This window comes from Camelus ferus, chromosome 17 (assembly GCF_009834535.1).
Source record: "Camelus ferus isolate YT-003-E chromosome 17, BCGSAC_Cfer_1.0, whole genome shotgun sequence".
Classification (NCBI taxonomy): Eukaryota; Metazoa; Chordata; class Mammalia; order Artiodactyla; family Camelidae; genus Camelus; species Camelus ferus.
The window spans coordinates 42,534,345-42,558,087 of record NC_045712.1 but is presented as its reverse complement, the minus strand read 5'-3'; the positions used below and the strand labels follow the sequence as shown (position 1 = coordinate 42,558,087).

The window sequence follows — 23,743 nt, the reverse complement described above, 5'->3', positions numbered from 1 at the left end:
TCTGGAGAGCAGGGGCGAATGGGAGCGGGACTGCAGGATCTCTGGAGCCACGGACCTTGACCCCAAGGGGAGCTGGGAAACTGCTCTGCCCAGTGTTAGGACCCTGGCTTCTTCTCCCCAGACAGAAGCAGTCTGACTCACCATCAAGGATTCCAGCCCCACCAACAGGCTTCCAAGTGCAGCCTGAGGAAACCGTAAGCCCCAGCCCCCAGCCCCCAGCCCCATCAGAGCCACACTGTGTGTGCCACCTAAACCCTAGCCCTTGGGTCTGCTGGCTGAGATGCTGTGGTTACCACATGAAGCATGGCAAGGGACCAGAGGGAGAGGAAGGCTATCCAAGACAGTCTTCTCACAGTGGTACATCCACAAATATTGCCCTCAGCCCAGCCTCTGTAAGGGAAGGTGTTAGGGGCCAGAAGTCCTCCCTCCACCTGCCCCACTCCCCACCTCTTCCCCACTGGGAAGTCCTGGCAGAGCCTTGGCCACAGTCTTGCCACTCTAAGGACTGTTTCTTCATAATAATACCTAATTCAGATAACAAAAAACACCAGGGTCAACAGTCCTATCCAACGGGTCTTATCCCCACTTTGTGGATGACAAAACAGGCCAGTGAGCCAGTGCTCTGCAGTCTCTTCTGTCTGTCACAGGGATACAGGGTTCTGCCAGGCATGTGTATTCATCCCAAAGAACACAGGGCAGTGTGTGTTTCAGCCCAGGAAATCTAGTACTTACCCAGAGGCAAAACCCAAACCTCCCACATTACTTGGTGCCGTGCCCCTAAATGCCTTCTCCACGGTAGAGCGGCTGGCCAGCCAGAGAGGTCACTTCGGCATCCTCCCTGGTTCAGGATTCCTAGGCTGTGTTCCTCTCTGTCCCTCCTCCTCTCCTTCACTCTGCTCCCCAGTCCCCTCTTTCCCTCCCCTGCCTTCTCTCGAATCGCCCCCTGCCACCTCTGGATCACTTCACAGGGTTGTGTATAAACGAACAAGTGGTTGAGAATCGAGGGTGCCCCTGAAGCTGGGGTGTCCCGGTGAGTGCCCACAGGTCCTCTGAATAGGTGGGAAGGGAACAGGCCATCAAGAGTTCACTTACATGGGACTTGGGCATACGGAGATTTCACCTCATGAGGTTTTCTTGTTTGAGCATTCAGGACCTGGGCAGGAAGCGGGGGGCGGGGGGTGTGGGGAAGCCTGCCTGGGAAGACAAACCATCAGTCGAGCTTATGAATAAGGGCTGCATTGGGGCCTGGTGGCACTGTGCGCATACCTGGGGTGCTTGCGTGACACACGTCTCCTGTCCCAGGGCTGCCCGTGGATCAAAGCTGCCAGAGCCACCAATTGGCAAGGCCACCAGCCTGATCTCTGAGGAAAACACACTGGACCCTCGGGTCCTCAGGAGGAGGAAATGCGAGCTCTAGATTGTCCACCTGCTCCGTTACAGCGCCAACTCCTAGCTCAGAGATTCTCGGTGCTGGCTGTCCGTTAGAATCACCTGAGGGCTCTTACAAATACAGATCAAGTCCACCCCAGACCATTTAAACCCGAGACTCTGAGGGTGGGCATCATGTTTTTAAGTGCCCCCAGATGACTCAAAGGTGCAACCAGGGCTGAGAACCCCTGCTCTAACTGTGGAGGAAAAGAAAGTCCCCCCAGACTGTTCCAGGCCTGACACTGAGATACAGCAGAGAGACTCTGGGCAAGTCTTAGGGGAAATGACATACATTGCTTCACCTGAAAGATCAGATGTGTGTGCATTGCAAAAAATTCAGAAAACCCATAAAAGTACAGCGAAATCCCACACGGACACTGGGAGATTTTTCTAAGGCGGGAGTGAGAAGGAGGTCCCAATAAGAGCCCCAGCTGGCTGACAGCTCCCTGCTTCTAGGCTGAGGTAGGGAGCAGGGTAGCTACCCCCACCTCACATTGGAGCACTGGATCACATTGGCTGCCAGGAATAGAACCGACTCTTGCAATCCCACCCCATCTCCCCACCAAGTGAATAACAGCTACTGGCTTGGTGTCCCGGCATTGGGGGTACCATCTTGGCCCCAGATATGTCTGGATGGGGTGGGTGCTCAGGCTGGGCAGGGCCACACAAGGCAACGGTACCTTCTCGTTCGCAGGGACCTAGAGCTGTTCTTTGGGCTGTCCTTGGGTTTAGGCACTCCACGTGGTCCCACGGGCACAGTAACTGTCCAGTCTCCACCTCCTCCAGCCCTGGCAGTTCCCAGGGCGCCCTTGGGGGAGTCGCTCTTGGGCCATGAGGCCCTGGTGACTGTCACTGCCCCTCCGCGGCCTGCAGCCAAGGGTAGGGGTGACCCAGGGGAGCCCAAGGCTGCTCTCCTCCAGGGCATGAGAGGATGTTTCCAGGCAGTGGGATCCAGGAGGCGAGTCAGGCAGGCCTGTCCCAGCCCCACCCCTGTCTGCGCTCCAGAGGGCTCACCCCCTGAGGGACCCGGTCCCTAGGAAAGCACCTGTCTGAGGGGGACTTGGATAAGACCTGGGACACCAGGACACCGCCGTGGGAACTGGAGCTCAGGGAACCTGGGGGCGGGGTCTGGGCAGGGCTGGCAGCTAGCACCAGCCCCACCCACTCACCTACGCCCCTTTGTCAATACTGACGCTGGACCTTCAGAGATAAGCCGGAGGAGGGGAGAAAGGAAACAGTAGCGCCGCTCCCCACCCACCCCCGAGAAAGTCCTTGGAACCTGCTAGGCAAGGTCGGGGCAGGCTGCGGGGGCCTGGGGCGGGAAGAGGTCAGTGGGACCGGGGCAGAGAGGAGGAGGGTCATGGCCAGGGCAGCGCTGGTCAAAGTAAGCCAGGCTCTGCCCTTCTGACTCCAGGCCCAGATCCGTAGGAGTGTGGCCCAGCAGAAGGAGGAAGTGGCAGAGCCCCTTCTTGCACTGGGGAGGAGGAAGGGAGAGGCCAGGCACCCCCTTGTCCTTGTAGCATCCTGGCTGCCTGTGAGCACCACCCTGGGCCCCAGTTTCCTCTCTCTGTGCCAAGAAGGGTATGATCCCATGGGCTGGAGCTTGTCCACACCAGGCACCAAGTGGTTCTGCTCAGGTAGGCCTCAGGCCAGGCCCTGGACCCACTGCCATTTCTCTAGGGTCTGGGGTCACGGGTTACAGGGTGGGGCCATTCTGGAGTAGGGCAGTTTTTCCCACCTAAGTTCTTCTGGGTCCCAGGGACCCAGAGAATTCTGAGGGCAGGGGACTTGGAGAAGTCCTTTTGCAGCGCCCCCCACTAAGCTGCTGAGGCTGCATGCAGTCAGGTGGTGTGTCCTGCTTACAGCGGGGGTGGAGGGATGTGGCCTCCCCTGCCTTCTTGGAGGAGGAAATGTCAGCTCAGAAAACACCCAAGGAACATCCCCAAAGTCACTCAGCCAGCAGGTGCTTCAGGTGGCATTAGAGCCTGACTTTGGCGAGGACTCAGTGCCAGGCTGGCTTCAGGACAGAGCCCAGCAAAGGGTCCAAACACACCCCCTCAACCTGGATCAGGCACAGGCCACAGAAGCATGTCAACAAAGGCTTATTAAGCAACTACTGTGCTCCAGGCGCCATTCTAGACAAGAGATCCAGCAGTGAGCGAGGCCCTGCCCACAAAGGGCTCACCTTGCAGCTGGGACTGTGGACACCAAACGAGATCTAAATCAGTGAGGTCATCAGCGTTGGAAGGCACTAAGAAGAGGAAAATGGTGAGTACCTGGGGCTGCTCTGGCTAAGACAGTCAGGGAGGGCCCCTCTAGGGAGGTACCATTTCGGTTTTGGTCCAGAATGTGGAAGAGGAACCATGGGAAGATCTAGGGGAGGTCTTCCAGGCAGAGAAAACAGCAAGTGCAAAGGTCCAGAGACTAGAATGAGGTTGGCGTCTTCAGAGACAAAAAGACCAATGTAGTGAGAACTGGGGAGAGTGGGAGATGCCGCCAGAGGGACAGGAAATTGGGGGTTCAATTCTAGGGAAGGTTTGAAGTGGGGAGTGGGGTGATCCGATTTATGGTTAAAAGATCCCTCTGGCTACAGTGTAAGGATGGACATAGGGGCCTGAGAGACCAAGAGACACCAAGCAGGCTCATGCAGCCAACTAGTGTGAGAGGCTGCCTCCTGGCACCAGGCAGGAGTCGTGGAGGGCTGGCCAGGCCCAGGGACCCGGATGAAGCAGCCACTGGCCAGTCTGGTGGGTGGGAGGAAAGGAGAGGAACCCAGGGAAGCTCCCCGGTTTGGGGCCTGAGCAGCTGGCTGGATGTTCATGCCATTTCCGGAGGCTCTGAGGAGGCAGGTCTGAGAGAGGCCTGAGGTGAACGGCAAGTGTGAGGGCAGACGCGCCGGGAGAGATGGAGGAGATGGAGGCTGGGTGGGCTCAGGAGGAGTGGGAGTCGAGGTTGCAGGAGACACTAGCATTTCCACAATGTTTACAGCCTGGGGACTGGCATCTGGGAAGGAAACAGAAAGGAGACTGGGTGAAGGCCTGAGCTCCGGGCCTGCTGACATTTAAAAGCCCCTAAGGAGATGGCAGAGAGGCCAATGAGGTGAGGAGAAAACTTGGGCTGTGGGCAGGTTTCAGGAGGAAGGGGTTCACAGCAGGTTCCCTGCTCGGTGAGAGGGAGGTTAAGATGAAGACAGCGGGCCACTCCCAGCTTTGCTGAGAGGGGACACTGGGAACTAGGAAGGATCCATTTGCAGAAGATGCGGGAACAAAGGATGGACAGAGGAGAGAATCTGAGATAAGGTGGAGAGAAGTGAGTACCAGGATTTTGCCAGGCATGGGGCCAAAAGGAGATGGAGAAACAGGTATGTGCAGGTGGAGCCAAACACACACCGTCACAAATGGGAACAGAGGCTCAGGACAGCCATTCTCCCACACTTGAGGTCAGACACACACAGGGACTGTCCAAGTGCCCTGCGACACAGACAGGGACCCAGTAACTGCATCTGTTAAACAATCACACAGTGGCACAGTGGGACCCCCTACCTTGTGACAGGGAGCAGAAGGGTGGGGACTGGACATGGGGAAAGGGTCTTAAGGCCAATGGGCAGCTTTTAGCATTGTGTCTGCACTGAAAGGGGCATCCGCATGGCCTGGGCTATAGCTCAGACTGAGGCCTGTGGTCTAAGGTAAGGGGTGGCTATGCCCCTGGAGTTTCTGGAAGGCTCTGTTTCCAGCTCTCCCCCATCCCACCATAAGGAAGGAAAGGAGGAGGCAGCGAGGCGTGGGAGAGGCATCTTCCCTGCAAGGGCCTGGCCTCTCCCACGATGGGTATCAGGGCTCCCCAGGGAGGGCTGTGCCTGGCAGTGGGCCCAAACTTGGGGAGGGGAGGACGGCAGAGATGCTAGAGGGAGCCCTGGCCACCTTCCCCACCTCCTGAAGTGACCTGGGTCTCGGTGGCCTGGCCTGCTGGAGATAGGGATCAGGGACTCTCAGAAGGGAAGTAGATTCCACAGCCCACATTTTGGGCCAGTCTAGACCTCTATCCCAGCTCTTTCTGGCCACCAGTACCCAGGAGGTGAGCCCTGGCAGACCAGCCATGGCCCTGGGGAGGGGAAGGACTCTCAGAGAGCTGGGTCAATATTTGTTGATTGACTAATTAACTGAATCAGTGTGAATGCCCAACCCACAGAGCACTGGGGTGTGTCGCGTGGGGCGGAGCAGGGATTGAGTTACAGTGGAGAGGCGGGCGATGGGCAGAGCCTGGCCCCACGCCAGGCCCAGCACTGCCCACAGGCTGGGTGAAGGCGCCAGCAGTTTCCAGCAGGTAGGCCAGGCCTAGAGGGGGCTCCGGGACCCGGGTGAGGTGGGGCTGTTTCCGAATTAGGGGTGTACAGCATGGGGTCACTGGGCTCAGAGTGGCCGAGGGGCCAGCAGAACTGGGGAGGCACCGAGTAGCCCAGCAGGTGAGAACACTGGTGGGTGGAGGGAGGACACAGCCAGAGCAACCCTCAGGGCAGAAAGTGGCAGATTTTCTATGGGGTGGGGGGTTGTCCATGTCCCGCAGAGTCCATATGCCTAGGGCCTGGGCCCTGCCCCCTCCTCCCACTCCAGCCGGCAGGGCCCCTCCCCCCTTCCTGGAAGTCTCCAAAGTGACCTCAGGGTCCGCCTCTTCACAGGTGCCTCTGGAGGAGGAAGTTGCCGGGAAAGAAAGGGGCACCAAAGGAGGGAAGGGGCCTTGGGTAGAGAGAGGGGGCACCTGGAGGAAAGGTGGGGCACCGAGGAAGGGAAGGGGACATCTGGAGAAGAAAGGGAGCCCCTGGGGGAGAGGAGAACTCGGGAGAGAAGAGGAGGCCAGGGAGAGAGGGTGCATTAGGGCAGGAAAGGGGTATGAGGGGGGCACTCAGGGAAAGGAGGGGGCGCTGGGGGACAGAAGGGGGTGTCTGGAGGAGGAAGGGGGCATGGAGAGCGAGGAGGTAGAGTCAGGACAGAGGGAGCTCCGGGGTGGAAGGACGCATGGGGGGAGGAGGGCACCCCTGGAAGGAGGGGTGCACCGGGAAAGAAGGGTATATCAGAGGAGGAACTGGGCATCTGGGAGAGAAAGGGGGCCCCAGGTGGAGAGAGTGAGCCCCCAGGAAATAGAAGGGGGCTTTTGTAGGAGGCAAGGACACTGGGTGTGGGAGTCCCAGTCAGGGTGGGTGATGGAAGGGAGTTGCTCAGGTGAGAGAGCTTGGTGGGTCAGAAGGGATGCTCTGGGGAGGGGAGGGACCTCCTGGGGGAAGGAGAGGGTGCTGGGGAGAGAGGGCCCCCACCCTTTGAGCATCCCTCTCCATCCCGCCAGAGCCTAGCTGGAAGCTGGGGAACACAGGTTATGTGGGGATGAGGCCTCAGGTCCTGGAGCCTGAGAGTTTGGCTCCCCAGGCTGGCCCTGGATATCAGGTCCCCCTCCCAGTCCCCTGGAGGTGATGGCTTCCCTGCCCAGTGAAACCAGCCCAGTCCCAACGTCCTGGCCACAGTCTGACTTCCCTGTCCCACATGGGGCCCTGGTGCCCACTGTGCTGAGCCAGCCAGTCCTCTTGTCAGTTTTTCACACTTCCATGATCTACAGCGCGCAGTCTATGCCTTTGGTCACTGCCTGCCTGTGCCCTGGTCATTATCACTGGTCACTGCTTCTGTCTGCCACCATTGAATGTCACGATGCCTGTCACTCGATTTCATCACATGTTTTCTGTTGCTTGAGCACCATCACGTGGTCACCGTGTCTGCCTGTCACTCGTGACACTGTCACAGCAACAGGCCATTACTGCAGCAGCACTTCTGAGTGCAGTAAACAAGAGGACAAGCCCCTGGCCCCGGGAATCCTCTGCTCTAGTGAGGAGACCAGGCCCACAGACACGGGGTCTGCAGCACAGGTTCAGGGGGGCAGCTCTAGCCCCAGCAGGACCCCCCTCTGCCTGCCCTGCTCTGGGCAGCTCCCCCCACTCCCTCCCACCACACACACACACACTCACACACGTCTGGCCACCTTGGTCCCCTTTGAGAGAGCTAGGTGCTTCCTATAGTGCACTGTGAGCTAACCAAGGCCTGTGTCTGGCCTGGATGAAGGCGTAAGGAATGCAGGCCAGTCGCTGCCACCTGTCATGCTGTTGTTCTGATTCAGTAAGTCTGTATCTCCCCTCTCACCTGTTTCCCCTGGTCATACAGGATCAGCCAAGTCAAGGGTGTTCCTCCTGCTGATACGACAGGGCTGGAGTGGAGTGGGGGATGGGGTAGGGCGAGTGAACACCACATCAGGGCCACCAGGAGTGAGAAATTAAGAAAGAAGGGACCTCTGGGTCTGTTGAGCTAAGCAGCAGCAAGAAGGAAAAGTTGCAGCTGGCAGTAACTTAATTTAGCTGTCAAAAGAACTGCCAGGGGTGAAGGAATGACCAAACTTCACACAGAAGTTTCTGAAGGAGGGGTGCAGGGAAGCCTGGGGTAGTTGAGAGTCATCTGGCGACATGTAACAAAATCCAGAGCCCCCTCTTCTTCCCCAGATACCTCTCATTCCACACTTCTCTCTCCTGTGAGCGCTCAGAACGATGGTCGAAGCACAGCTAAATCGCTGTTTGCAGAGCTGGGGGCTATCTTCTGAGTCTGTGTGCATTAAGCATTCAGTTCTGTTTCAAGAATTTAAGAGTGTTTTGGCCTGATTTACCCAATCCACTCATGTTAGCTAAGCCTGTCACTTGCTGCAGAGTCTCTCACCGTCTTCAAAGACAGTCCATGTGTGCAGAGTCCGCCCTGGGTTTGCAGAACCTCTATCTTCTCTGCAGAGCCTCTTTCTGTCCTGAGCCTGTTTTGAGAGTCTGTCTTTTTTCAGAACCTGGGGCTTTGTAAACAGTCTGTCCTTATTGCCCCATGGATAAAATATGCATTTATTGCAAAAGGTGCCCTACAGGCAAGCCTGTCCCTGTCTACCGAGCTTGTCCTGCGTCCTTGTCTGGGACACCTCTTTCTGCCTAAAGACAATGTCCCTGTTTACAAAGCTCTGTCTGTTTACAGTACCTGTCCCTGTCAGCAGAACCTGTTTCCTCTGCAGGAAGTATCTCTGTCTCTAGACCGTGTCCCTGTTCACAGAGTCTCTTCCTATTTCAGAGCCTGGTTCTGTCTGCAGAACCTGAACCCTATCTGTACAGTCTGTGACCTTTTTCGGGGCCTTTCCACAGCTTATCTGAACATCCCTGGATAGAAACTGTCTGTCTGCAGGCTCTATTCATAGGAGGAGTTTCCCACCACCAGGGGACGCTGTGTCTGCCTGGGAGCACATCCCTTGTTGGCAGAGCCCAGTCTGTCTGCACAGTCTGTTCCTAATTCCATGTGTACTTGTTATCAGAACCTGTCCCTCTTCACAAAGACTTTATCTGTTTCTAGAACTCATCCTTTTCAATAAAGACTGTCCTTGTTTGCAGAACCTGGGCTCTCTACAAAACCCTGTTTCAAGATGTTGCGCACATCTGGGGCATCTGTGCTGGAACACAGAGCTGATTGCCCTGCCAGCTCACTTCAGCAAGTCCTGCCCTCTCTGAAGATGCTGTCACTGTTAACAGAGTCTGTCTGTTTGCAGAGCCTGTGTGAGCTCACAAAACCTCTCTCTATCTGCAAAGTCTCTATCGATAGAGGCTTTGTCTGCAGAACCTGTGTCTTTTTGCAGAGCCTGGATCTCTCTGCAGAGCTCATGATTGTTTGCGAGCCCATTCCCATCTCCCTGTATGCAGGGTTTGAGGCTGTTTCCCATGGCTGTCCCTGCATGCAGAGCCTGACCACACCCAGAGAGCTTTTGCCTGTTTCAGAGCCTGCCTCTGTCTGGGAAGCATTTCCCTGACTGACGATTCTTTGCCTGTCTGCAGAGCCTTGCCTTTCTCCATGTCTGTCCATATCTGCCGAGTCTGTCCCTCATGCAGAGTCCCTGTCTTAAGAGCTTGTCCTCATCCACATTTGCAGAGCCTTTCCCAGTTCTCCGAAGCTCCTCCACACCTGCAGAACCTGGGGCTGTTTCCAGAGCCCTTCTCAGCGTTCACAACCTTTGCTTGATGCCCAGCCTGTCTGAGTCCGAATTTCCCAGGGTGCAGTCCGTGTCTCTTTGTGGAGGTTGCCCCTACAAAGGTGGTCCCAGTTGACAGAACCCACCTTTGTCAGGAGACCTGTGCCTGTTGCATTGCTTCCTTCAGTCTGGGAAAGCTGTCCCTGTTTGCAGAGCCTGTGCTTGTGTGCAGAGCCTTTTCTGTTTACACAGCCTCTCCCTTTCTGCAGGCACAGTGCCTCTTTGCAAGGCCATTTCCCAGCTCTCTGGAAGACCTGTGCCTGTTTGCCTTGTATGCAGAGCCTCTCTCTCTGTGGGAGCCTGTCCCCATTCGCAGTCTGTCCCTGCCTGCAGCATCTGTTGTTACTAGCAGAGCTTTGCCTGTCTGCATAACCTATCGCTGTCCACGGGGACTTCCCCTGACTGCAGACCCATGTCTGTCTGTACCGCCTGTTTCTAACTCCCTGTTTGCAGAGGTTGTCCGTAGACTCAAAGCCTGTTACTGTCCACAGAGCTCAGCCCTGTTTCAAGAGCACAGACACAGACGGCAAGCCAGATCCCAGTTTGCAAAGCCTCTGTGCCACCGTCTGTGGTACCTGTCCTGGTTTGCTGGCACTTGTGTTCCCATAGCCACCTGTGTGCCTAATGAAAGGCACAGTCTATGATGAAGGTGCTTTGGGGAGCTGTGGGTAAGGACAACTCTCGCTTGGAGCCCACAGTACGGGCAGCCACTGCCTAAGGACTCTGGCTCTTGTTCCCTCCCTCTCCCCTGCCTGACCTAGGATGGACACCAGCAAGGGCCTCCCAGCCATGGAGAGCCACAGGGACCTCCACATATGGATCATTGAGGTGAGTGGCAGGACCAGACAGAAGAGCAAGTGACACAGAGTGTGCGGGTCTCTGAGACGAGGTTTCTCCCGCCGGCGACTCAGAGCTCCCTCCCAACCCCACCCCAGAGGGTCATGGGGCAGGGTTAGGAGGAGGTGTCTCTCCCGAGATGGCACTAGGCACCCTTCTCTCCCAGAATCTGAAGATGGTGCCGGTCCCCAGACGGGCTTATAGGAACTTCTTCGAAGAACACTGCTACATCGTTCTGCACGTGAGCACTTGAAGAGTCTGTCGGGGCGGGGCGGGTCCTGGTCCAGTTGAGGGGTGGATGGTGCAGACTAAGCTACGCCCTGGGGAGAGCCTGGCTAGGAGCCCGAGAATCGCATCCCAAGGTGGGGTGGGGCGCTGCTGCCCTTGAAGCCCCTTCACCCTTCCCTCCCCATTCTCCATCTCCGGCGGGTGGAAGCCGTCTCCCCCAAAGCCCTTGGTACATCCTCGACCTTGGTCTTCATCTCTGCCTGGGGCCCCACCCCAGCCCTGGGACCTCATCCCTCCACACACAGACACACAGACACAAACACCTGGGCCCTAGGTCCCTCAGAGCCTGAAGGCCACACAGGGGGCCTCCAAAGACTTGCACTACTGGGTGGGGAAGGAGGCGAGCCGGGACGCGGAGGACGCGGCGTGCTCCTTCGTGCAGCACCTGCAGGAGGCGCTGGGTGGCGCCACCGTGCAGCACCGCGAGGCGCAGGGCCACGAGTCCGCCTGTTTTCTCAGCTACTTCCGCCGGGGAATCATGTGAGTGAGGGGCAGGGGCGGTGGGAAAGGGGCTGTGGGGTGGCCCACAGCCAGGGGCGAGTATCTCCCTCGTCACAATGTGTGGGGTGGGTTTGGGGGGGGGGGGAGGAATAACTTATTAACATGCAAATCGTACCATACAACCTACCCATTTAAAGTATGCAGCTCTGTGGTTTTTAGTATATTTAGACTTTTGCGACCATTACCACCATGGTAGAACATTTTCATCACCCCAAAAAAGCAGCCCCCTCCCCTTCAGCAGCGCTCTCCATTTCCCCCAGTATTCACTGCCCTCGTCTGTATAGATTTCCCTACTCTGGACACTTCATTTAAATGTAATTATACACCATCATGTATGGATACACCACATTTTATTTATGTATTCATCACTTACTGGACATTTGAGTTGTTCCCCCTTTTTAGCTGTTCTGAGTAATACTGTTATTGACATTTGTATACAAGTTTTGGGGGTTTTTTTTCAGTTGTACTGATATATGTAACTGACATACAGCACTGTCTAAGTTTAAGGTTACAGCATAATGGTTTGACTTGCATATATTGTGAAATGATTACTGCCGTAAGTTTACTCACTGTCCATTATTGTATGCAAGTTTTTGTGTGGACATATGTTTTTCATTTTTCTTGGGTGTATACTCAGAAGTGGACACCACTGTTGCTTTGTTTGCCTTTATGTTACTGTGCCCTGTAGAAATATGTCTTTTGCTGTCAGTTGCTTCAAATATTTGTTAAATTAATAGTTGCAATATATTCGGTTGAACCTAAGGAAATAGCCAGTATTCGATCATCTCTGTTGGACCTAATACACGTACGTAGCATATACATAAACACGTGCACACATGTATACCTGCACATGTATACCTGCAGAAAACACGCCACCCCATGTATGTCGGCCTACAGATGGGCACAACTACACACCTGTGACTACTCATGTCCATGTAAACATACGTGCATTTGTGTGAATCCCAGGCACTCACATCTATACTCACACAGATAAACAGATACACATTATGCCCCACATGCATACATGTATACATGCACGTGTCCACGTATCTACACACAGATAAACCAATGCCCCACGTGCTTGTGCACACATGTTCATAGCTACTTGCGCACATGTATCAGGCACATGTGGGTCCCCACATGCGCGCATGCACGTGCTCACATCTGAGCTCACCCCTGCACGTGGCAGCACGTGGTCTCACATGAGACCCCATGCTCTCCTCAGCTACAGGAAGGGAGGCCTGGCCTCTGGCCTCAGTCACGTGGAGACCAACATGTACAACATCCAGCGACTGCTGCACATCAGAGGGAGGAAGCATGTGTCAGCCGCTGAGGTGAGGGCTGCCAGGGATGCCCCTTGACCTTGGACTCAGTTGGACTGCACGTACTGGAGTATAGGGAAGTATGGAGGGTGGCAGGGGACCGGGGAAACGCAGGCAGTCAGCATTCCCAGATGGCTGAGCCTGATGATGGGAGAAAAGGCAGAGCCAGGCTCCCAGCACCCCCTCGCCCCTGCCATGGCTCCTCTGACCCTCAGTTTCCTCTTCTGTTTCATGGGCACATTACGAACCAAGGAGGTGAGGCAGACAAGGTGGTGCACCTGGAGGGCCCTTGTCAACAGCACAGTGGGAAGTAGCGTGATTTGGAGTGGGGTGCACAGCCCCACACCCTCATACACACTGTCATGGTCACCTATAGGCACACACAGTGTCTCCCACTGTTACCCTGGGGCCATGCAGTCCATAGAGTGCCCCTTCCTTCCATCTGTCAGAATACCAATGTTCTTATGAGAACAAGAAATTTTACTCCCAGCTGGTGTGATGAACAATCAGGAGTTTGATGCCTGTGATGTGAAGGGTCACACCTGAGTTGTGCATGTTACTGTCTACATGGTATGTGGCAGCTCTGTGACTCACAGACCTTCCTACCCAGGCTCACACTGTGTCACCCACTGATTCAGTGACCATACATCCCTGATCGTGCAGGGCCAGCGTGCAGCCCCAGGTTTTGCCTGTTTTTCTGATATAATTATTTAGAGCCCCCACTTTTACTCTCAGAAGTGTCTCTGTTGGGATGATAATTGCCCTTATCCACAGATGACACACCATCCCTCACACAGGCACACCTACACTGTCACCGGGAGCCCACACACTTGTTCACATTGGATGTACCCCGACTTGTGTCCACGAGTACATGTACAGACACATCCACGCCTGTGGATAAACTGACGCAAATGTCCCACTTGTATACATCTGTCCATCTGTTCACACATGGACAGCTACAGACGTGCATTGAGGGAGAAGTGTCATTCTCAGTCACAGACACCCTGTGAAATGCAGCGTCACCTGCGGTCACACACACACACAGATGCACCCAGCCCCCAGCCGCATACACAGAGTGACCCTTGAGGTCTCACATGGTTACACGGATGCATGCCTGCAAAACTTAAGAGCGGTGTCACACTCACACATATACCCAGCTGCACACAGCTTCACACACACAAGTGACACACCAAAGCTGTGCTCACATAGGCAGGGACAGGTGTGGTGCCCCTCCACCTGGGGTGATGCCCTGTCTCCCTCCCTGTCCCCCTGGCTCTGGCAGGTGGAGCTCTCCTGGAACAGCTTTAATAAGGGAGACATCTTCCTGCTGGACCTGGGCAGGATGATGATCCAGTGGAATGGGCCAAAGACCAGCATTGCCGAGAAGGCACGGGTCAGTATGTGCCCGGGAACTAAGGGGTGCAGGGCTCAGGGAGAGGGGTGGTCCTCCAGGTGCCCATCCTCCAGCCACCCCAAGAGGGGGGCTTGGCTCTCTGCCTGAGAACCTGAGGAGCACCTGCTAGGTACAAGCAGAGTCAAGATCCTGCGGTGGTGGTACCGTTGGATGCCAGGATAAGGGTATGCCTCCCCTTGCCCCCAGCCTCTGGGAGCTAAGCAGTGACAGGAAGGATCAGGACTGGACTGCCTGAGAGTTGAGGGGGCGGAGCCTGCTGGGGATGCCCTGACCACCGGGACCGCTCCTGCAGGGCCTGGCCCTGACCCGCAGCCTCCAGGACCAGGAGCGTGGTGGCCGTGCACAGATTGGCGTGGTGGATGATGAGGCTAAAGCCACTGACCTCATGCAGATCATGGAAGCTGTGCTGGGCTGCAGAGTGGGCAACCTGCATTCCACCACGCCCACCAAGAGTATTAACCAACTGCAGAAGCCCAGTGTCCGCCTCTACCAGTGAGCAGACCTTGGGAGCGGGTGGGGTGAGTGGAATAGCCTGGGCCTGCATGTCCATCATTCCTGCAATAACACAGTGTCTCTAGGAAGCCCTCCAGAAAAAGCTCGTGAGTTTCTGGGGCAAGCCGTGTGGGACCTCAACTCAGGGCTCCAGCCCCCATACCTTCTGCCTCTGGGTAGAGGTGGGTAGCTAGAGTGGAGCCAGGCCAGGGACAGGCTGAGCTGCCCACATCTGGATGCCTGTCCCCTAGTGTCTATGAGAAGGGCAAGGACCTGGTTGTCCAGGAGTTGGCGACCTGCCCACTGACCCAAGACCTACTGCAGAAGGAGGTAAGGCAGGCCCAGCCCCAGCCACCCCATCCATCCCCACCTACCCTACAATCCCAACCCCTCTACTGACCAGCCTCACTCTCGGTCTCAGGACTGCTACATCCTGGACCAAGGTGGTTTCAAGATCTACGTGTGGCAGGGATGCATGTCCAGCCTCCAGGAGAAAAAGGCTTCCTTCAGCCGGGCTCTGGTGAGTCTCAGAGGCACACAGCCCTGCCCTGGAGTTTGAAGGTGGAGGCCCTGGGGTCTGAGGGAGGAAAGGGCCCTACCCTGCAGCCTAAGCTGGGAGACATCCATGTCTTGGGGTCTGAAGGGAAAGATAATCTTGCCCTGGGGCCAGGTAGGGGATACATCTGTCCTGGGAGTCCTGTCTGTTGGTGGAGGACATAACCCTGCCCTGGGGTCTAAGCCTGGAGACCCACTGCCCTGTCTGAGGGAGGAGACACAGCTGTGCTGGAGGGTCCAAGGGGGAACACCTGGCCCCTCTCTGGCGTACTGCTGGCCTGAGGCCTGCCTGCCCTTAGGGCTCTGACGGCGAAGACCAGCATCTGAGAGCCTTCTGCACTGGTGCTCCCTCCTTTTGCAGGAGGGGGTAGCAGGGCTCTGCCTGGGGTCTCTCGCGCGGTCATGGCCAGCCCTTCCTGAGGCCCGGACTAAGGGGACCCTGCCTGTCCTCAGGGACCTTGGAGAAGTCGGTAGTGCTGAAGCCAGCTCCTTAAGCTGGTCATGAGTTCCGTTAATTACCGCTGCTCAGGGCAAGGCTGGCCCCGCAGCTGGTGGGTGGAGCAGAGCAGTGAGCCCTCGGGCTGCATGCCTGACAGAGCCCCCACCCCAGGGCTTCATCCAGGCCAAGGGCTATCCGAGCTACACCAACGTTGAGGTGGTGAACGACGGCACCGAGTCGGCTGCGTTCAAGCAGCTTTTCCAATCGTGGTCTGGGGAGCAGGGCAAGAACAAGAATCCGCGTGGGATAGGTGAGGGGGTGTGGCCGGAGGGCAGGGCGGAGCTCCAAACCGAGGCTTCCTGGGGGGCGGGGCCCGGGAACCTCTATGGGATGTGAGGGGGCGTGGCTGGAGGGGGCTTCCAGCGGGATGGGCGGGGCGGGGACACCTTCTGTCCCACCCTCAGGTAAATTGCTTCAGGTAAAGCTGGACGTGGGCAAGCTGCACAGCCAGCCTGAACTAGCGGCCCAGCTCCGGATGGTGGACGACAGCTCAGGGGAGGTGGAGGTGAGGGGCACTGGCTTGGCTTTGTCTTCAGGTAAACCGTATGACTGCCACGGCCACCTGCTCACCACATACTCATGGCACAGAAGCACTCAGACACTTAATTGTGCCCTTTTGTCATATGTATATATCTATGACACAATCATACGTATGACAGTATAGACACACACTCACACCCTGTAATTGCACTTACAGCCGAGTGCATAATTACAAACACGTAACTGTACAAACTCTACCTTACACATGATCACAGCCCAACACACCCAACCCGCAGCACACAGTCACACACAGCCACCTGTCTGGTCTCAGACCAGGGTTCTGGAAGATGCAGGGGTTGGGGGCCACTTCCAGGCTCTGTACAGGGCTGAGTTGCATGTTGACTTATTGGCTCACCCCTGAGCAGGGCCCTTAATTCCTTAGGGCCTCCGTTTTTTTAATGCATAAAATGGGGGTAAAAGCTGTGGTCCCCTCAGCCCTGAGGCTGGTGTGAAATGCTGTAAGATTATGGGAAAAGTACAGCTGGGCCTGTGTGAATGGTGCTCGTTCTCAGGGTGGGTCCAGGTCTGAGAAAATATTGTTTCTCCCAGGTTCCCTCCAACATTTGTCCTAATATGGATTGGTGGGGCAGTGAGTGGGGAGAGACTGAGACTGGAGGAGACAGGGTAAAGGGAGAGGAGGGGGAGCATGGAGAGAGGATGACAAGGAGGGGGAACAAGGGGAGGCAGAGGAGAGAGACTGAGAAAGGACTGGGAAGGAGGGAGGAGACGGATGCAGAGCAGGGAGAGATGAGGGCACAGGGAGAGGAGAAAGGGGATCAGGGAGAGATGCGGTGCCCAGGGAGACAGGGGGCCAACAGGGAGAGAGAGAAAAAGAGAAACAGGAAAGCAGAGAGAAGGGCAAGGGCAGAAGGAAGGAGGGCTCTGCAGCCCAGGCCCCAAGCACAAAGGCGGGGGGGGGGGGGGGGGACCTCCAGCAGACCGGCAGGCAGACAGGGGGAGGGCGCAAGCCAGGAGGCCTAGCTGCCAGGTGAGTGTTGCTCCTGGAGGCGTTTGGTCGCAGTCAGCCTCTTCTGCAAAAGTCAGGATTCTGGGCGCTCTGGTCTTTTCCAAAGACTGCTGTCAGGCTCTGTGGGGGCACAGGATGTCCTGACATTGTTTCTTGCCAAGTCAAGGGAAGCATCATTACCCCCACTTTACAGGTGGGGCAACTGAAGCTGGGAAACATCTCACTGCCAGTGGGGGTGACCCTGGATTTAACTGGGATCTGCCTGGCTCCACAGCCCGTGCTCGGCTTCCCACACGAACAGGAAATCACACTGATAAGTGTGATGAAGTGTTTCCCTTTTAGTCTTTGAACAGGCTTTGCTTTTTCAAGTGACACTTGAAAAAAGGAAATTTTTCCAAGATCCCCAAGGCCTGGCTTCTGCCCGACTGCCCCTGCCCTGGACTGAGCAGACAGCAGCTGGGCAGGACCTGTCTGCACCTAACTCAGGCTGCAGCTGATGGGGTCAGACTGGAGTGGCATGTATGGCAGGGCTCAGGTCTGTCTTGGCAGCCTCTGGAGTCCTCATCACTTGTATGTCCCAGGTACCGCGTGCCGACTCAGAGTCCCGGCTGAGTTCAGGCTGGCGCGAGTGTGGTGGGTCGCTGGGGACCACGGGGGAAGCACAGAGTGTGGGGTGGGCACAGCTGGGGGCGAACCCCTTGCCTGCACAGACAGGGCAGGCCTCCGGGCTGCACGGAGCTTCCTGGCTGGATACAGGGTGGGTGGGCTGGTTCAGGCAGAGGCACCATCTATGCCCATTGATTCCCTGCCCCCCAGGTGTGGTGCATCCAGGACTTACGCAGGCAGCCCGTGGACCCCAAGCATCGTGGACAGTTGTGCGCAGGCAGCTGCTACCTTGTCCTCTACACATACCGGAATATGGGCCACATCCAGTACCTCCTGTACCTGTGGCAGGTGTGCCGGCCTGAGGCGGGTGGCGGGCACTCTCAAGCCCCAGAGCTGAGGATCTGAGAGTGGGATATTGGAGCTGTGCCAGCCCCTCACCACCCCCACCCTCAGGGCCTCCAGGCCTCCGCACAGGAGATCAAGGCCCTGAGCAGCAATGCCGAGGAGCTCGACCTCCTGTACCATGGAGCCCTGGTGCACGAGCACGTGACCATGGGCAGCGAGCCCCCTCACTTCCTTGCCATCTTCCAGGGCCAGCTGGTGGTCTTCCAGGTAGGGCCCACTTTGCTGCTGTGGTCACAGCCTCTCCGGCTCCTCCATGGACCCATAGCCTTTACACACACGTACTGAGCTCCTTCTCTGCCAGCCAGGGACCAATCTTCCCACCCTCAGCTTCCTGGGGCTTGCTTGTCCTAGGCCCCAGAGCTCCAAGAGTGACCCCTGCCTGAGTTTCTTGCCCTGTCCCCAGAGCCAGCCAGAGAGCAGAGGCACAGGGGAGGAAGCTGAATGGAAAGGAAAACAGTCATGCCTGGGGTCACATGCAGGCAAAGCTGCTCCCCGCTTTCTGCCTTCCAGGCCTGGGGCAACCGTGCCCTGACCCCTGGGAGATCGGGGAGGGAGCCATTTAGAAAGTTCCCTATTCTAGAGATGGGAGCCTCACATTCCACACTCAGAGGGTCCAGAAAACAAGAGGGGGCCTGGAGCCCGAGGGCGCTGTCCCCCTGGGAGAGGGAGGCAGTCCGGGAGCCCTTGGCTCAGCCTAAGGCCCAGCCCTCTTGTAGGGGAGCACTGCGCACAGTGGGAAGGAGCAGCTGACATCTGCCACCAGGCTCTTCCACATGCGAGGCACCGACAACCACAACACCTGGACCGAGGAGGTGCCAGCCCGTGCCTCATCCCTCAACTCCAGCGACATCTTCCTGCTGGTCACCGCCAGCTTCTGCTACCTCTGGTTTGGGAAGGTACCCCAGCAGTGACCCCCTGATTCATGCCCAGGACAGTGGTTCCAGGCCAGGGAAGGGTCCCCTCCACAGGGGAGGCTAACTCCAAGTCCAGCCTCAGATAGGCCCAGAAGGAGGTGGGAGAGAGGCCACAGTGTCCCCTCTGGAACCTGGGGGAAGCTACAGAGTGACGGATGGACCTGGGCATCGATGGGTCAGAGCCAGTCTGCGCCCAGGTGGCCTCCCCTCCTTCCTGCCTCCTACAGGGACCACGTCCCTTCCCCAGTCTCTTGGGGGAAAGGAGGAGGCCTAGTCCAGATTGCCAGAGTTTTCTCTAATCTTCAGCATAAACCATGAACGATCTCCAAGCCTGAGATCCCCATCCTGTGCTCTGGACCTGGAGAGGGTCCCAGTCCCTGTGACCTGGTCAGCTGAGGAGACAGAAGCCAGGAGGAGGAGAAAGGGAGGTCCTGCTCATGTGTGCCCGTCAAGCCTTGGCCTCCCATGATTCAGGCCCAGCTCCCCACATGCCCCCGCTGGTGGAGGACATGGGGCTGGAGGGGAAGACCCCTCCCCCTGCAGGACCCGACCCAGCTCTTTGCCTGTAGGGCTGCAGCGGTGACCAGCGTGAGATGGCACGGACGGTGGTCACTGTCATCTCCAAGGAGAACAAGGAAATAGTGCTGGAGGGTCAGGAGCCTCCTCACTTCTGGGAGGCCCTGGGGGGCCGGGCGCCCTACCCCAGCAACAAGAGGTGACAAGGCGGGGAGGAGGGTGCTCTCCTGACCCAGAGGAGGAAACTGAGGCCCGAGAGGGTGGGTGACTAATTAAGGATCACACAGGGAGCTAGAGAGGCCAGACTAGAACCGAGAACTCGGCTCCCTGACCAGGAGCTCCCAGGAGCACAGCCTACTCTTCCCTCCTCAGTCCCCGCGCCACCCCACCACCAACTTTGAGCAGGAAGATGTCGGGAGAGCAGGGCAGTGGCTCCCTCTGCTGGCAGAATGTGCTCCCTGCATGGTCCCTGTCCTGGACCATCCCATTGGCAGAGGGCCAAAGGGGAAAATGCCATTCCCCAACCCCACAGTCCCCAGGGGGGATGTCCCAGGGTATAGTGTAAAATGCCATATGGGTGAGCAGTGTGTGTGGAGTGTGCGAGAACAATGTGCGTGGTGTGTAAATGGGTAAGGGTGTGTTTGGGAGAGGAGGGCAGAGGGAGGCCTCACAGGGACAGGGAGCAGAGTATGGGCCGCTCTGTGTCTCTGGGCCCTGACTGTGCCCTATACCCCCCCCAAGTCTCTTGAGCTCCTGAGTGCTGCCGTCTGCCCCCTTGGCCTAGCTTCCTTCCTCCCACCTTGGGCCTGACGCCTGGCTCCCGGGCTCCCGGCCAGGGGTGGGACCAGTGACTCCTCCCTCCACACTAAGCCAGCTGTCCCTTCCTTCCCTCCCTCCTGGGGAAATTCACGGGACAGCTTGGGCCACAGCAGCCTGTGGCTGGACATGCTTTCCCCACGGACACATGGGGACCTGGAGGCCTAGAGAGGGGCAGGGCATTCCTGGAGGGGCTCGTGGGATGGGGGAACTCAGAGGCAGAGCCAGTGCCTCCTGCTCCAGGAAGGGATGTGTCCCAGCCCGGGGGAGAGGCCCCTGTGCTGAGGGCTGGCTTAGCCCGGCTGGTCTCTCTGCGCCCCTCACGGCCTGTGCCATGCTGGCCAGGCTCCCCGTGGATATGTCCGGCTTCCAGCCCCGACTGTTCGAGTGCTCCAGCCAGACAGGCCACCTGGTCCTCACGGAAGTGGTGTTCTTTAGCCAAGAGGACCTGGACAAGTATGACGTCATGTTACTGGACACCTGGCAGGAGGTACGGCAGCCCCGGGTGTGAATGGGGTGTATCTGCGCCTGTGTAACTGGGTGGGAGTGTGTGTGACTTTGTGTTTCTAGCCATGAGACTGTGTATGAGGCTGCAGATGAGTGTGTGACTATCTATGACCCTATGACACTGAGTGACTGTGTGACCATGGATAAGAGATAGAGGGTACTCTGTCCCAGAAAGGCGGTGGGAGAGCGTGGCTGTGTGTCTGGATCTCACGTGTGGTCGTGACCAGTTTTATAGTTGGGTATAACTCCATGTACCTTGTGATGGTGTGTGGGGTGACTGTGTGCCTGTGGCTGACGTGTTAGGCTGTAGAGTGACTCTGTGTGTGTGTGTGTTTGTGGTGCCTCTGTGTGCCTGCATTTGATCTCTCGTTTATTCGTTTCCTCTCTGATCTTCATTATTCCCTCCCTCCTGCTGACTTTAGGTTTTGTTTGTTCTTTTTCTGATTCTTTCAGGTGGTAAAGTTTTTTTGAGATTTTTCTTGTTTCTTTAAGGAAGGCCTATATTGTTATGAACTTCCCTCTTAGGACTGCTTTTGCTGCATCCCATAGATTCTGTATGGTTGTGTTTTCGTTGTCATTTGTCTGTCCATGTGACTGATTTGCCTTTGTGTATGTGGCTGTGCGTAATGGCTGTGTGGTCGAGTAATTGGCTGTCACCAACCATAACCAGTGGCACTGTGTGAGAGGCTGTGTGCCTGGCTGCAGGTGTGGGTGCCCAGGTGAGTGTGTCACCATGTTTCTGTGCGGCTGGATGCAATGCTGTTTCAGGCTACCTGTGTTTTTCAGGCAGTGCTAACCGTGTGATCCAGTGCGGTTGTGTTTATGTGCGACTATGTGTGAATGTGGGTGACAGTGTGGGTGTGACTTGCTGTCTGGCTGGGTGGTGACTGATTATTGTGCATCTGTATAGCTGTGGTCGTGCGTGCGTGTGTATGTGTGTGTCTGTGTCACTGTGCCTGGGACTCTGTGTGAATGTGGTGAGGAGGCCTACAGGCTCCCATCTGACTCTGAGCACAACAAAGCCCTTCCTCCAGCCCCGTCCCCCCGCCTCCACTTGCCCCTCCACTCCCTCCGCTCCAGCCACCATGGCCTCCTGGCCACTCCCCAAACATGCTGGCAGGCTCAGGGCCTTTGCACTGATTGTTTCCTCCACTCAGAACACTTCCCTCCACCAAGATATACATGTGACTTGCTCTCCCACCTCCCTCAGATCTTGGCTCAAATGTCATCTTCTCAGTAAGGCTCTGCCTGACTCTTAATTTAAAATGACAGTACTCCCCCACACACCACACTCATCTGCTTTTCCTGCCTTATTTTTCTCCATCTGATATACTACATGTTTTACTTATTTTTGTGTCTCCTCCAGTAAAATGAAAGCTCTTCGAGGGCAGGGAGTTCGGTCTGTTTCTTTTTCATGGTTGACTCCCCTGTGCCTAGAGCAGTCCCTGGCACACAGTCGGTGCTCAGTGAATATTTGTGGATTGGTTGCACACAGGCGTGCCTATGACCTTCTGGCGTGTTTATGGGTGTGTGGGTGTGCGGCTGGCCTGCTGGGCGGGTCTGGTTGGCTGGGATGTGTGTGGGGGCTTCTGAGACCACCTGAGGGACAGGGGTGGGAAGGAAGTGGTCAGCTCCCCCCACCCAAGGCCAGGCCCCCTCTGTGGCCCAGATCTTCCTGTGGCTGGGGGAAGCTGCGAGCCAGCAGAAGCAGGAGGTGGTGGCCTGGGGCCAGGAGTACCTGAGGACCCACCCGGCAGGGAGGAGCCTGGCCACGCCCATCGTGCTGGTCAAGCAGGGCCACGAGCCTCCCACCTTCACAGGATGGTTCCTCACCTGGGACCCCTACAAATGGACCGTGAGTGAGGCCGGGAGCCCCCCACCCCCTCCCTAATCTGGGGAGAGGGGCCTGCCCTGTCCAGGGACCTCCAGGGTCGGGGGTAGGGAACCAGGTCTTGTCCTTAGGCCCAGTGCTGGCTCCCATGGGTGCCCTTCCTTCTCACCCTGTCCTGGTTCTTGCCCCTAGAACAACCAGTCCTATGAGGAGGTGGTGGAGGGCAGCCTGGGAGCAGTATCTGCCATCTCTGAGATAACAGCAGTGCGTACTGGGGCCTCCAGAGGTCTGGACCCTGGGAGGGGGTAGGGGTGGCATTTGGGGACAAGAGGGCCAGTGGGCTCCTGGTGGCCTCCTGTGGGAGCCTTTCCCCCATCTTCCCCAGCCTGAGTCCCCTCTCCTGACAGGAGATCAACAACTTCCAGATGTCTAGGTGGCCAGTCAGTGGCAGGGCAGGCCCGTTGGCCCAGCAGGCCCTCAAGGGCTCCGAGGACAGCTCAGAGAACGAGCTGGAGCTGGGCCCCAAGGCGGACTGTGGTGGTGCCAGCACCAGCAGAAGCACCAGCACCAGCACCAGCACCAGCACCAGCACCAGCACCAGCAGCTACCCCAGCAGCCCCAGATGCTTGAGCAACGGGGGCCTGCCCCGAGAACAGCTCATGCACCAGGCCGCTGAGGACCTGCCAGAGGGCGTGGACCCAGCCCATAAGGAGGTGGGTGCCTGAGACCCTCTGCCACCCACTCACTGCCCCAGCACTGGTAGTGCATCTAAAGCTGAGCTGGAGGCGCCCGGGGCATGCCCCACTGATGGTGGGCAAGTGGACAGGCTGCCCAGAGATCTGTTCCAGATGGGGTGATGGGCCGAGAGATGTGGGAGAGGATGACATTTCTGGGTGGGCGGGACGGGGTTCTGGGCTCAATCGATAACCCCACTTCCTTTGCGTCTCCCATCCCCTGCCCAGTTCTATCTCTCAGACTCTGACTTCCAAGATATCTTTGGGAAGTCCAAGGAGGAGTTCTACAGCATGGCCAAGTGGAGGCAGCAGCAGCAGAAGAAGCAGCTCGGCTTCTTCTGAACCCAGGCCCTGCCCCTCACATGGCCAGACCCCCGCGGGCACCTCCTGACACCCACCTGAGGCCCTGGGGAGGCCCTCCTGGCAGTCTCTACTCAGAGACGCCTGGGTCACTAAAATAAAAGCCTGTGGTCATCACAAGGTGTGGTGAGG

At 57.2% G+C, this 23,743-nt stretch overlaps 1 protein-coding gene across 8 annotated transcripts; it reads left to right on the top strand.

Annotated features, from left to right (window-relative positions):
• Positions 1-7: 7 nt before the first annotated feature.
• VILL (villin like) lies at positions 8-23,731 on the top strand. 8 transcript variants are annotated; one of them, XM_032459222.1, is made up of 22 exons: positions 8-194; positions 3,556-3,696; positions 4,417-4,527; positions 10,269-10,335; positions 10,511-10,585; positions 10,907-11,112; positions 12,359-12,467; positions 13,738-13,848; positions 14,162-14,361; positions 14,613-14,691; positions 14,783-14,881; positions 15,527-15,665; positions 15,820-15,920; positions 17,739-17,876; positions 17,982-18,140; positions 18,650-18,829; positions 19,417-19,562; positions 20,525-20,669; positions 22,356-22,541; positions 22,710-22,781; positions 22,925-23,230; positions 23,480-23,731. In XM_032459222.1, exons 3-22 carry the CDS (start codon positions 4,508-4,510, stop codon positions 23,591-23,593), a joined length of 2,652 nt encoding a protein of 883 aa, XP_032315113.1. In that variant the 5' UTR covers positions 8-194; positions 3,556-3,696; positions 4,417-4,507; the 3' UTR covers positions 23,594-23,731. The 8 variants fall into 8 exon arrangements, with proteins under 8 accessions (XP_032315113.1, XP_032315114.1, XP_032315115.1 ...); XM_032459223.1 differs by lacking the exon at positions 8-194 and having other exon boundaries at positions 3,165-3,696; XM_032459224.1 differs by lacking the exon at positions 8-194 and having other exon boundaries at positions 22,943-23,230.
• The last annotated feature ends 12 nt before the right edge of the window (positions 23,732-23,743 follow it).